At 37.0% G+C, this 14,037-nt stretch overlaps 1 protein-coding gene across 2 annotated transcripts; it reads right to left on the bottom strand.

The window, feature by feature from the left end:
* Positions 1-6,135: 6,135 nt before the first annotated feature.
* klhl40b (kelch-like family member 40b) lies at positions 6,136-13,738 on the bottom strand. Of its 2 annotated transcripts, XM_088919351.1 has the most exons (6): positions 12,339-13,735; positions 11,462-11,622; positions 10,789-10,896; positions 9,309-9,494; positions 8,235-8,381; positions 6,136-7,980 (listed from the first exon to the last, which is right to left on the bottom strand). In XM_088919351.1, exons 1-6 carry the CDS (start codon positions 13,449-13,451, stop codon positions 7,869-7,871), a joined length of 1,827 nt encoding a protein of 608 aa, XP_088775477.1. In that variant the 5' UTR covers positions 13,452-13,735; the 3' UTR covers positions 6,136-7,868. The 2 variants fall into 2 exon arrangements, with proteins under 2 accessions (XP_088775477.1, XP_088775478.1); XM_088919352.1 differs by lacking the exon at positions 8,235-8,381 and having other exon boundaries at positions 12,339-13,738.
* Positions 13,739-14,037: the final 299 nt, after the last annotated feature.

Below are 14,037 nucleotides of genomic sequence, written 5' to 3'. Positions count from 1 at the left end.
AAAAACAATTACAATGACAAGACAGTCGTTGAATCAGTGGTGATCCTTGACCTTCCAAGACATAGCCTGTCCCCAGGAATATAATTCCTGATTTCTGTGAACTTGTTTGTTGATTATTCAAGCAAAATATCTCATTCTCTGGGCAAATAGCCCACTTACATCATGCAGTAGCAAACGGGTCATCTTCGTTACAAAAGTGGGGTATAGTTATATCGTTCAAAGTTTTCCTAGCAATTGTATTGTTAATAATTTACATTTGCAGTCTGCAACAGTATATAATGTTTCTCTTCTAATTGTGTAACTTAAATCAGGCATATAAACAAAAATGATATTCTAAAATTACTAACAACAGTGACTTAACTTGTTTTAAGTTTAATTTTTCATATTCGTGTCGCAACAAGAGAAAGACAGAATGTTTCATCTAAGAAGTTTAGGAGTTTAATTCCTCTTTTAAACTGACTGTCTTAACATAAGCTTAAACCAGACTTAGGTTTATTAAACGGTTTTGGTTTCTGTCTGTCCCCAAGTGCACTTTAGTATATATTAAATGACCTCAAACTTTTATTTTTAAAACTAGTATTTCAGCAAAAGGTGTAATGGAATGGCTGTATTGATTTAGATAGAGCCAAGAATTCAGACATGAGGTGAAGAGACATTCAAGAATGTTCAGAGGAAGATATTAGTTAAAAATGCCAGATTTTTTTTAATTTTCATTTTTGCATTGTTCATTATATGTTACATGTGCATTCTGCAATTAGCAAAAGTAGTCCTGTTCACTTTTTGTCTTAAGAATAATGACTAGTAATCACATCCGTTATTGACAAGATGAACACGGATCATTTTGATTGGATATGTTTATAGAGACTGTATATAGATATATGTGGATATATCTACATGTAGGTCATATGTAGATAATCTCTACTTCAACAAGCAGTACAGATGCCATTAAATTCCTACAAATCTGTAACATATTAAGATATTAGTATGCATATATAATTTTTCCTAAAATGAGGAGTTAAAGATGCACTTGACATTTGCTTCCTGTGCACTCTAAGGTGTTTTTTAAACTAAAGGCTAATGTTTGCTTTTTCTGCCTTAGAAGCTCCTGGTTCCTTGTGCAGCTGTCACAGTCAGTCATAAATTGTTTCATAATTGTTCTAAAATTGTCACTAAAAAGGGGTGTGGGCAAACATTAAGCTGCTAGAAACTTTTATTTGGCATTTGTCACTTTAAAGTTTTTAATGTACTTTTTTAATTTGAAAATTAATATAATTTGAAACCAAATTAGTTCAATCTCATTTATTTAAAAAATAGTTTGTTTCTTATTTCCCAAGAAAGATTACCTTTGAGGACTGGCAGCTTTGAAATAAGATGTGACCCTTTTCTCTGGTTTTAAATTGGAATTAAAAGTAAAGTCTAGAGACATTTGTGGGTACGTGCAAGTACATTTGCTTGTGCAAAAATAAAGTAATATCATTTTGTTTTGCTCAAGAGAAATACAGTATTTTGTGCCTAAATCTGTTAGGAGTTTACATGGGATGTTGTTAGCATTGACTGGTGTTTGTTTCTTTTTTCCAATGATGCTTGGATTTTTACTTTGTTTTATTTGCTGCTAGTTGGGAATTTCACCCTGTGTGAGTGACTTCTGTGGCCTTTGAACCCAGACCAAAAGGATTATTTTTGGCTTTAACAACCAGTTTGAGGAAGAGAGACTTTAACATTGTGTTTCTGACCCAGAATTAAGCTACCATGTACATAAAAGTGTTCTGACATTCAGCAGAAGCATTTTTAAAGACAAATAATGCATAAATGATAAGCTAGATGACAAAACGTTGAACTGAATGAATCCACTCACTACACTGTTTTTTATTTTAACTTGCAGTCATGTGACTGCCAGGCCTGTGAATTCCAAAGGAAAAGAATCTGTAAGTCTAACAGTTGTCTTGAGATGAGGCTAGCATTTTAAAAGTTAAATATATCTTACATCTTTCATAATGAGAAGGATCGGGTTTACTCAATATTGTTGTTGTTTTATGGTCATGTAGACTACAGCACTACTGACTTTTAATAACCTTTAAGCCAGTATTTTTTTAGACAGAGGGGTTTCAATAATAACTTCAATTCCTGCTCTCACTCTCCCTAAGTTACATAGCCAGTCATATATATATGTCAGTCCTCTGTATGCCGATTCTATATTTTACTATGTAAACACAATGTCTTAGCTAACTCCCGTGTACATAGACTACATGTAGACCGTAGCTGTTGTGGTTATATAAACGGAAAATAAAAACAATACAAGGACGATTGTCTAGAGGTGCTAATACTATTAGTCTATATTCTATGTCATTTATTGTATTGCCTAGTGTATAGTGTCTGTAACACAGGAAAGAGCAAAAAGATTTCTTTCAATATTAAACAATATAGATATATATTATTCCAAACTGTGGTCTTGTGTGATTATTTCCTTTTTTTTTCCCTTTCTGTTGATGAACATGGAGAAAAAGAACTTATGTAATATTTCATAGACATACTTTTGTAGAGAAATAATAGAATGCTTCTGTGCTGGAAGATATTTTTTTTTAAACTTATTTTTCTTTTTTAACTGAAAAAAAAATCGTAGAAGCAGATCATGCTGTTTTTCTGATGAAATTTAGCATAATGCATAATATTGTTTTGGCTGCTTGTGGTCTTTGAGTATGTAGTCTCAATGTTTTTTAGGGATTTTTTTGCATTTTAAAACTTCTCAGCATTTTCACTTTTTAAGCAATCAATGACGTAGCTGTAGACAAATTTCAAATAAGCTCCACTCTCTCAGTTAAGATTTTACGGGCCCTTATTACATTTATTTCTTAGTACAGTAAATCACAGCACAGATAAATATTGTGAGAGTCAGGTTAAGGATTGAAAAAACTCAATTGTTTCTGTCAAACAGCAATCACTGCACTGACATTTAAAACTAGAATGGATCTATTTTTGTCATTTTACCATGTATTGTACTATTAAAAAAAAGAAAAATAAGGTCATGATTAATATACTGTATACTGTATATATATATACTGTATTGTGTCCAGTTTTAATGTACAAAATAGTTACTGCTTTTCAGAGACTGTTTTCAAAATGTCAAAGTTAGAACGTTGATCACATTAAACAGTGTTCATTTATTAATTATCCATTCATTTTCAGTCTGCTTTTCCCGGTGAGGGCTGTGGCAGTTTTAATTAGAATGTCTTGAAATTTACAGCAATCTCTGCAATCAGCACAAGACCTTTCGTGTTGAGGAGGATCTGAAGTTCTTAAAGGTCTTAAAAACCACCAGCAAGGTCAAAATCACAATATCTAAAACATAAAAGGATTTGCAAGGAATTAATCACAAAAATTGATTAATTGAGGCAAAAGTATTTCAACATTAACTTTCATTAATGTTTTTAGAAAAATACGATTACATGTTTTTTGGTCTTATTTTTGATTAATTTGTTATTTATGTCTAGCATAAGATACTTAAGTACTGAATCAACCACACAGACCCCCACTGTGTTGTAGCACATACTGTACTGTATTCTGACAAAGGATGCAGGTCTGATATTTATAACACTTAAATGAGAAAGAGTTTTGTTGAGCACCGATGATGAGGTGATTTAACCTGAAGAGTGTCAAGCCCAGTGAGAATGAAGAAAGAATGTGTCCACTTCACTTCACATCGAGAGAACAAAGCTTTTGTCCCATAAATACTGTATGTACTCTATGGTGGTGCAGAACCTCAGGTGAACTTGTTAGAAGTGGAGCTCATCCTCTAATGATGAATTGAGTGTAGACTAGCTGGATGGATGTCAGGCAGATTTCAGATGTTCAGAACTGTATGCTATTTTCTGCATGCAACATACTAATCAATAGGGAACTACGGAGGTCAAGGCAGTACAGAACTCCACTTGTAGTGAATGATGGCTGTGTAACTATGGCACTACATAGTTCCCAGAGCCTCAATCCCTGCCCTTCTTATGGTCTCATCCTGACAAGACAACGTTCCATCAAAATAACACACATCCTCCAGCTTCCCCTGTAACTATGGCTTTTTTGCAGGATAAAAATGTGACCGTTAAGATACACAGTATATGTCCTACTTGTCAGACTTGAGCCCCATTTGACATTTTTTGGATGGTCTGGGACAACATGTGAGTTGTAGTGCTCAGAGATCAGTGAAAAGCCTTATGCTTGTCCCGGGGCAAATTGGACAGAATAGCATTTGCAAAACTGGTGCAAAGCATGCATCACATACAATCGCTTGTATTGATTCCAACTGTGGCCACACACTACTAGCCTGTGATATTCACAGTAGACCTCTTATGGATCGACCCAGGTGAAGACACATCAGTTAGCATAATGTGTTTAACTGTGACATATGTAAAACAGCATAAGATTCCAATAAGATGTCAGTGTGCCACTTATGAAAAAATGTTGTCCTGTTCCTGATCACTTTGTGAATTTGTTGTAGTTAGTGTGGATTCTTTTGATGCACTGTATGCATTTTTAACTCGTACACCCTGTCTACTTCCTGTGGAAAAGTAAATGTATAAATATACTGTATAATATAAATGTAGCTTCAATGTTACTCAATGGGTTACATATCAGAAGTTCACAGAACCAAATGCTAGGAAGGAGATATTCACCTCCATCAAAGAGAAAGTTACTGGTCTTCATGTAATTCCATTATGATTTAAGAAGTGTCTCAGCAATGCAGGTTAACTTTAATGGTTTTAGGGTTAACTGTGGTTACACAGGTTAACTTCTTCACACCTGAAGAAGGCTCCGCAGTCAAAATGTGTTTCTTTTCTTCTCTTTTCACCATGGAATAAAATTTTACTTGTTCCTTTGCAGCCTGCTCATGCTGACGCGGCTACCCACTTGAATAACTTTAATGATGTTTGATGTTTTCTGAATGAATAAGGGAAGAACATTGCTAATATTGAAAGACAAATTGCAAATGAAAGGAAGCTGTTCCACCGATTAAACCTTGTTAGGACAATCTGGCCTCAGACAGTCATTTCTTGAAAGAAACCAAGGAGTTAATTTAATAACATTGGATAATGTTTTCCTGAACTGTATGTGTGAAGAAAAGTTTCACTCCTGAATGTATTTTCCTTTTCCACATGTCCCTGGGTTCTTGTTCATTTGTAATAAACTACCTTTTATCCATTTTGCGTATCTGCTGAGCTCAATACAGGGAGTGGTGAGCCAGAGACCTAACCAACAGCTGATAAAATGGAGGACTCCGTGGATAGGATGCCAGTCCTTTGCTGAGCAAACACATACAGGGGACTATTCTTGGATGTTAAGCACAGACAAACGGGATGTCTTTCGGCAGTGGGTGGACACTGGAGGTCCTGCCAAAATCCCACACAGTCATGGGGAGAACTTTAATGCTTCACACGCAAGGGGCCCCAGACTGGAATAAAACCCTGATCCCAATTGCTGTTAGGTAATTACAGTATTAAACATCTTTAGAGAATAATGTGATGTAAAATAAGTCTGTTTTTAATAGCTACTCTATATATAAAATAGGATTTTCTTTCTTGTTCAATGCATTCTTGTCCTGGATCCGCAGTACGGCCTTTTCCTGTCACTTTTCAGAGTGATTCAGTTTCGTAAATTTGAAGCACTTTAGTAAGTATCTGATAGCATTTTAATTTAATGAAGTTGTCAGTTAGTGCTTATTGAAAATGTAAAGTATGCTTCAAACATGTTTTGTCCAGTTTTCAGTGCTTTTGTTCAAACAACTGAGCACCCTTGAACATAAAGAGTGATTCTATGTGTCCTAGTGCCCTCTGCTGCCTAGAAGGAGATACTGCACTGCCTGATGAGCACTTTATTTGGAGATTGCGATCTTTTAGTAAGGATGTTAGAAATGTTCACTGTATTGGGTTATCAAGACAAATAACATTTCAAGGCTTTTCTGGGTATGTTACATTACTAAGGGATACATTTAAATAGAAGTCTCTGCATCTGACAGTTAAAACTGATGCTGGGTCCTGGAGTAAGTACTGTGTAAAGACAGCACATGCACTGTCACCCGCAACAGATCAAAAACGTAATGTTTACTTTATCCCAAAACCGTGTAATTGAATTGAAAACACATTGGCATTATATTTCATTTTTATTAAGAATACATATAAAGTTCAATGGTGGCTGCTGATCACGCTGTGTGAACTGTTTTCAACAATCTTTGAAACAAGCAGGTAACAGGGGTGAAATATTTTCATACTTTGTTGGTCCCCCTCTAGAGGCAGTACTTGCGGTCAGATTACATTACACACCCCTAATCCCCTTATAAGCTTAAAAAAACAGTGGCTGAAAGAAGCTCTTCCAAATATTGCTCTTGAGCTCTTCTGAGTACACTGAGTCATGCGTAGTTATGCCAAGCATTGTGATTAAAGGCTGTCTGCTAGCTATTTGACATTAATAAAACTTGGAAACCCTGGCATCAGTGCCATCACATGGGAATCCTCCCCCAATCATGGTTTGATCTTGGCAATAATGGCATTGTAGAGCAATAGATGATAACTAGTTTAAGACCCTGCTGTGTAGAAGACACTTGACTTATCAATACACCTTAACCAGTTTTACATCATACACATTTTATACAAAGGTCTGAAACAAGTTTCATGTACTGTAGCTATACACACGTGGATATTATTAACACTCAAATGCTTTGGGATCAATAAATCAATTTGCAATGAACAACCTGCTGTATAATATCACAAATATTTTTCCCAGTCATCTTTGATTTTTCAGATTAACATTTATGATATACGATTTTAACTTTTTATGAATTTTACAGGGCAGTGGTTAGCATTGCTGCCTTGCAGCTCTGGGGCCCTGGGTTCAATTCCTGGAGTGTTACTATATCTGCGTGGAGTTTGTATGTTTTCTCTCTGTATTTCTTGTTTCCTGCAGCTGCTCTGGTCTCCTTCCACACTCCAAAGACATACTGGTAGGTTAACTGGCTTCAGAGAAAATTGGCCCTGGTGTGCATGTGTGTGTGTGTTTATATCTGTTTGTGGCCTGTGATAGGCATCAGCTCCCCCTGACCCTCTTTAGAATGAAAAGGTTAGAAAATGGATGTATGGCTGAATTTTATGGAATGTGTAAGGATCTCTTGGGAAAGGCTTCTAAATCTTGTTGGCTTGTGATTTCCTGCTTTATAACAGAAAACTTATGTTGCTTCTAAAGAGAAACCTCTTTTAATTACAAAATTAATTCATTTTTAAGTGGTGAAATGATACAGTAACTATCTCAACCACAAATGCTTATTTTGAGGATTCCGTCAAAACAAGTAGAAGCTGTGGTAGCTCAGACAGCAAGGGCGTCTACCTCCTGATCAAAAGGTTCTAGGTTCAATCCCAGGTAGGGGCAAGTGATATTGTTTGCTCTAATTCCTTCCAGACAGCTCCTAGGTTCACTCAGCCTGCTTTCGAAGTGAGTACTGGGGGTTAATTCTTCTGGGGGTAATAGGCCTGCCGGAGCGTGATGCTGACCATACCACCTCCACCTCCAGTGTCGGATGGTCAAGAAAAATGGTGGCCGTTGCCCCGCATTCCCCATGGGCCTTTATGACCTTACCTTACCTATCTTCGAAACAGTATGTCCTTGAAGTGAAGTGGTCAATGGTCAGTACTCTGACTAGCCAATAAAGTGGAGCTTCTTCCTTGGGTTGGGTGCAATAGAGTTCTGATCTCAATCCAGTCTAGTTATTGATTAGAGAACCCTGACTGCAGCGATCACACCTTTGTGCAATTAATTTTCCACTCATTCACATTTACAATGCATATAGAAGCATCTTTTGTCCTACGCAATGCTATTACACTGTATGCCTGTTACATTTTGGTGAGTCGAAGAGTGTTCAGACGCACTGCAAGTACTGTGGCACCAGAAACATAGCGGATCTCTCGGAGAATGCCAGTCCACTGCTTCGAGTCCTCCTCATACCTGTGAAAGCACAGCAGAGGTAAAGTAGCTCATTTTTTTAAATTAAATTAATAGGATAGTTTCTCAAATGTTTTGTGATTTGATTTTTGTTGTCATCACTGTTTAAACACCATCATGGGTTTTCCCCATACATTTAAATTGTCAAACAGACACATTTAAATAACGAGTGAATGAGAAGTGAATTCCACGTCAATTCTTACCAGTACTACTAGCAATGTTACTTTTCATGTCGTCGTGACCATCATCGTACTTACTTCCATATATCATTCATTTCAGTGGGAACCAGCTCTCCTGAGTCGTTGGGCATCATGCCAAAGCCGCCAGTGGCATAGAGTGAGCCAGCCAGACTGGTGAGACTCAGGGAACTACGCTCCTGTGGGAATTCATTAAAGTCTTCCCACCTGCAAGGCAGAGACAGCTCCATAAAAAGAAACTCCTGATATAACCAGCATGTCATGGGCCAACATCAGTTGTTTCATTGGACTAAAGTAAATTTGCTCATCTGCTTGACATTGGCCTAACATTGTGGGCCAGAATAGCAAGGTAATATACAGTAGAACATTATCTATATATACAAACATAGATCTGGTTTAGAATTGTAATACTGGCAGCCTTTCAGTTCTTTTGAAGCTGTGTAGATCGGGCCTTGATATAAACACTCTCTTATGGTAACAGAATTATTCACAAACACTTTCACAGTGTGTAAAATCTAGGGTGATCGGGGAGGTCCCACAGAGCTGTAATATAGTCTCCACTCTTTTTTCCATTTATATTAACAATAATGTTAATGCTATATGTATCTATCATATTCACGTGTCAGTGATATAATCTTATACTTTGCTGGACCCACTTCATCATTATTAATCAACCAAGTTATCCTATTCAATAATAACATAAACTGTTCCCATGTTCACATAAGTTTTACTTTAAATAGGATCAATTTGGGGCATGTCACTGTTTATAAACTTCTAAGCATTTGGCTGGATTCAAAACTCATATGGATAAATTACAAGCTAAATTTCTCTTAATTGCAAAAGATTTTGCACAACACTCAAAGTGTATATTCAAATATCCTCTTCTTTTAGATTTTAGTAATATTATTTAGATAATTTTCTAACATTCTTTAAATTTGGGCCAATAAGGGCACAGCATAGTACAGTAGTACTGAGAGAACAGTTATAATCAAAGAACATAACCCAAAAGCTGAATTAAAATATGAAGTGCTTCTCAAATAATATAAGGAAAAATTAAACCAAAATCAATGTTTTATGCACATAAGGGGTTGTACATTTTAGTCATGCACAGTGTAGCATTGATGTTCATCTTACTTGTTACTGGTAATGTCATACACCTCCACAGAGCTGGTGAGTCCAGTGTCTGTCACGCCTGCAGCCACGTAAATCTTGTTGTTATGTACAGTGGCACCAAACAGAGATCGGCCAGTCTTCAAGGGAGCCAGCTCCTTCCATTCAAACTTTGTGGGATTATAAACACACATCCTTTTGATGCATTTTCTAGTGAACAGAGGAAAAAAAAACACTTAACCTGTATGGTGCCCTTTAAATGGTAAGATCACATTTTTTAAAAAGAACCAGTACATTTTAATGTATTTTCATAAATCTGTTTAATATTCTTTTATGACAACTGATAACCTCTTATCTACACGACAATAAGAAGAAAATACATATTAACATTTAAATACACATGGATCCAAAATGTTGTATATGAAATGTGTTATATGAATATTATTAGAACATGGTATTTCCTACTCACAGTTCACAGAGTAAAAGAACTATAATATTTATTAACAGTTTTAAACCTCTTGGTAAATACATCTAATTAATTTCCTTAAACCACAGTTTTGGGTGGTTTAGTACGCCCAAGTGAAGACTTTGCTTATATACTGTACAATATTATATACAGTAATAATCATTTCCTGAAGGTGGCTTTCAGCTGGAGAGGAGAGCCAAAGGTCAATTCAGTAACACTGTCCAAGTGCAGCATGCGTGAAACTGACCATTGAATCATCTTCCTGCTGTGAAGTATTGATTTTGTTTTCTTTATATGTTAGACATGGCTGTAATTTAATTTTGCATGTCTGTCACTGATCTTCACTTTTTGTTAAAGTACAGTACCAAAGCACTCCAAAATGATGTCGGATTTGTACTTTTTTTTGCTGTATGTGGCAGCCATATGGGCCCGAGATGGGGTTGTACGGTTGTTCAAGATGGTGCAAGGTGGCATGACATTTGACATATAACACAGGGGGAAGTGGAGTGCAGGATTGTTGTTGATATAAGTGTTCTTGAAGGGTAAATTTTGCCTTTGTTCCCAGCACCTTTTGTACTGCAGGATAAAATGTCCTCTGGGGTAGCCGGTGCCTATCCTAGCAAGCAGCAGGCGCAAGGCAGGATACACCCTGGACAGGACACCAGTCCATCGCAGGGCACACACAGACACAGACACACACTCACACCAGAGCCAGTTTTCCCAGAAGCCAATAAACCTACCTGTATGTCTCTGGGCTGTGGGACAGCCTACTACCTGGTGACAAACCCACTCAAACAGTGTTTGACTACATACTGGAACATAATATTTGCGTTATTTTTTTTAATGAAAAATGAAGTGGCATATAGTATTATTGCATATGGACTACATGAATGGAACATGAACTGAAAAAAATCAAAATGGAGTTTGCTGATGCTCCTAAAAGCACTTTGTCGCTCCACCATACTGTTACATGAAGAAAAACAGTGACAGAAACACAATATAACAGGTGAAACAAAAAAGAACAAAGTGAATTCTTACTTGCTATCTCCTTTTCCTCCTATCACATAGACTAGTCCATTGTATGACACAGTCGCATGGCCATACACTGCGTAAGGAAGAGGGTCAGACTCTCCCCATTTGAAGGATCTAAAAATGATTGGAAAAAGGTTAAGAGTGATTGAGTGCAATTAACACTTTAGAATTGTCATTGTTGTTTTCCTTTACCTGGATAGCTGGAATATCCTGAATCATTTTTGGTCATTCATTAGTATAATTAAAATAATCAATTTTTTAATAATTCCCATTATTATTTCTCTCTGGGGTGGATTATTACATTCAGAATGCTTATTTATAAACAAAGTATAATGGTCCAGCTTTTTGTAATAAGACAGCTTTCGAATATCATTTATAAAAGGTGACAAGTCTCCTGAAGTCTGTTCTGCTGAAGCCTTAAATAAATATGTTGTTAACTTAGGAGATGTGTTAAAAAGAATAGGCTACCTGTGAATATTTGTTTTCATAAATGATAGCATAATTTGAATTTAAACTGAACCAAACTGTACTTTCGATGACTCTTCAACAAGACAATAGCTGTTCTTAGTGTTAATGTGCTGATAATCGCTCAGAATTGTCAACATTTTGTTTTTGAAACCCATTGCAAGAATTTAAATTTGACATAATTTCAATCACACCCTGGAATCTTCAAACCTACTGTCTGTCATAGACCATGACTGAGTCCAGAATCTTCTCTCCTTCTTTTAGCTCTTTTCCTCCAATGACGAAGATGGAATTTTCTGCCTCACCAAGACCAAACAGAGCACGGGGAGAAGGAAGGGGAGGCATACCTAACCAATCTGAGTCTAGGGGATCAAACTGCAAGTGAAACACATTGATTCTATTAAGTTTTTCCTCAAGAATTAAAATAATAATTACATACTGTATTCTGCATTGTACGGAGTCTGCATTTTGTATATTGTATATTAGTACAAACATTATAAGACAAGTGTTTTCATTCTTGATGGTGTAGGGCCACCGTCTTCTCAGTGCAAAACATGTAGTACTATAATATAAGAATGTAAAATTTTAATTTAATTCATTAAGTTCCATAAGGTTTGCTGAAAACTTAAAATGTAATAAACGTTACTGTCACACAATGAAAAACCCAGGCATTTATAGTCAAAATTGTATAATGTTGGTTCTCTAAACCAATTTACTTAAGAATGTCTTTGTAGTAATAACAGTGACTTAGCAGTATGTAAAGCAGTAATTGTATTTACAGGTAAATAGTTGAAATTGCCTGCTAAACTGATTTGCTTTCAGAATTATGTACTGTAGATATTTATGTTTTGGTTCAGGTAAGTGAACACAAGTATGTACAGTACTGTATCATATCTTTTGATCTCCTCTGTAGGGGCTGAATACCATCAGAAAGAAATGCATTTGTCCCTTTGCATTTTTTTGTCACATATCAAAAAAATAAAGACCACATGCTTAGAAATACATTGGGAGAAAATAACTATATTTTTGAAACTCTTCATTTCATCAAAATATCCTATCAGTGAATGTTTATAAATTAATTGATCACGCACCTGTAAAAAGTAGGAGCTGAGAGGATCGTCCTGGTTATCGTCGTTATAGAATAGTCCTCCTGCTACAAAGATCTGGTTCTGTTTTGTAACCAGACTACAGTGATTCTTAGGAATCTGGGTGGATAATGAGGCTATATAGCATTCGTTTCCTATTGGGTCATAGGCCACTGAACCTGTGTCACTGATCATGAACATTAAATCCTTGAGAAACATGCCAAAACGCAGGTTGTCGTTGAGTATCCCAGGAAGCAGATTCTCCTCCTCTTCTTGGGCAACATCACCCCTGTCACCAGGCTTTTTACTTTCAGCTTTCTTTAATTCAGGAAGCTTGCCCTCATTGGCATCTTTCACCATCTGCAGCTTCTTCATGAGTTCTGGGTTTGATTTGACGAGTCCATGTTTCTCTACTTTGTTTGAGAAGTAGTCATGTGGCATCAGTCGAAAGCGGATGCAGTCAAAGAGATCAGACAGATCCTTTAGCCGGTTCTCCTTGTCATGGGAAACCCACGTCACGAGCGCTTCAAATACCACCTCTTCTTTCTCAACATTAAGGGAATCTGATGTGATAATGGCAGCCAGTTCAGAGGGGGCTAGCTGTAGGAAGTCCAGGTCTCTTACGATCAGATGGAAACGATCACAGATGAAGTCTCTAGCAGATATGGCAAGACGTGGGCAATCAAGCATCAAGCCTAGCCGGAAAATAGCCAAACAGTTACTCAAGCTGAGCCTCTTCTGCAAAAAGGAGACGCATACTGTAAAAATAGAAGGAATCTGAAACAAGTTTGCCGCCGCAAAAATGTCTTTGACATTCTGTTCTGTGATACTGATTTCTGACGTGTAGATATACTTAAGGATCATTCCCATTACTCCAGGTTCCACATCTTCAAGGACTATCTCCTTCTTCTTGCTCTCCTCTAGGTCTGAGAGGAACATGGTCCGGAAGAAAGGGCTGCAGGCTGCCAGCACTAACCGGTGACAGGGAAACTCCTCGTCCTTAATCTTTAAAACACAGTCGACGAACTTGTCTGTTTCCAGCAGGTCATTCAGCCCATCTTGAAGGAGCGTTTGTTGGTACATCCGGGGCTCTTCAGTAGGATCTACAGGTAGAGCCATTTTTTAGAAATATTTGTTGGAATAATGGAGTTTCTTTGTCACCTCTCTCTGGCAGAACACAGTCTCATTCAAAGCCTAGCCCAGAAAGAAGCAGTCTTGCTCAAACTGGTATGGGTCTCAGAATTCAGCACAGATTGCTAGCCCAGCTGCTTAAGTTCTTCAAACTTCTGCAGGGTTTTATTTATAGACAGAGTCACACAAAGCTGAGGAATCCATTTTGGTGTGTGTAATGTGATCCCATTTATAGATATGCCATCAGTCACACACAGGAGGCAGCTGAAGCAGAGCCCAAGGGAGGAGCTGTCTTTGCCTGAGTCAAGAGAGCACTACTCACTGACATCATGGTCCAAAAGCAGGGTACTGTCTTTTCAAGTGACTTGTGAGTGATAGTTCTTTCAAATATGTGAATATGAGCAAACCAATTAACAAAGCAGTCACACTTAACATGATATCTTTAAAGATAATGTTAATTTATAAAAGGTATACTTATATACCCAGTGATACACATTATAAGAAAGGTTACAAGAAAGAAAGGTTACAAGCCCTTTGGCCCATCTAGATCATGGGTTGCTAGTAATTAAAGCGA

Source organism: Atractosteus spatula, chromosome 6, assembly GCF_055471065.1.
Source record: "Atractosteus spatula isolate fAtrSpa1 chromosome 6, fAtrSpa1.hap1, whole genome shotgun sequence".
NCBI lineage: Eukaryota > Metazoa > Chordata > Actinopteri > Semionotiformes > Lepisosteidae > Atractosteus > Atractosteus spatula.
Note: the sequence above shows the minus strand (reverse complement) of the source record. Positions and strands in the feature narration are given on the sequence as shown.

Bases quoted from the DNA above. Each gene is read 5' to 3' on its own strand.
- klhl40b (XM_088919351.1), bottom strand. From the start codon at position 13,451: ATGGCTCTACCTGTAGATCCTACTGAAGAGCCCCGGATGTACCAACAA. The intron at 9,495-10,788 runs GTAAGAATTCAC...TCTGTTCACTAG, and splicing joins GGAGGAAAAGGAGATAGCAA to AAAATGCATCAAAAGGATGT. The intron at 7,981-8,234 runs GTAAGTACGATG...GTGCTTTCACAG, and splicing joins GAAATGAATGATATATGGAA to GTATGAGGAGGACTCGAAGC.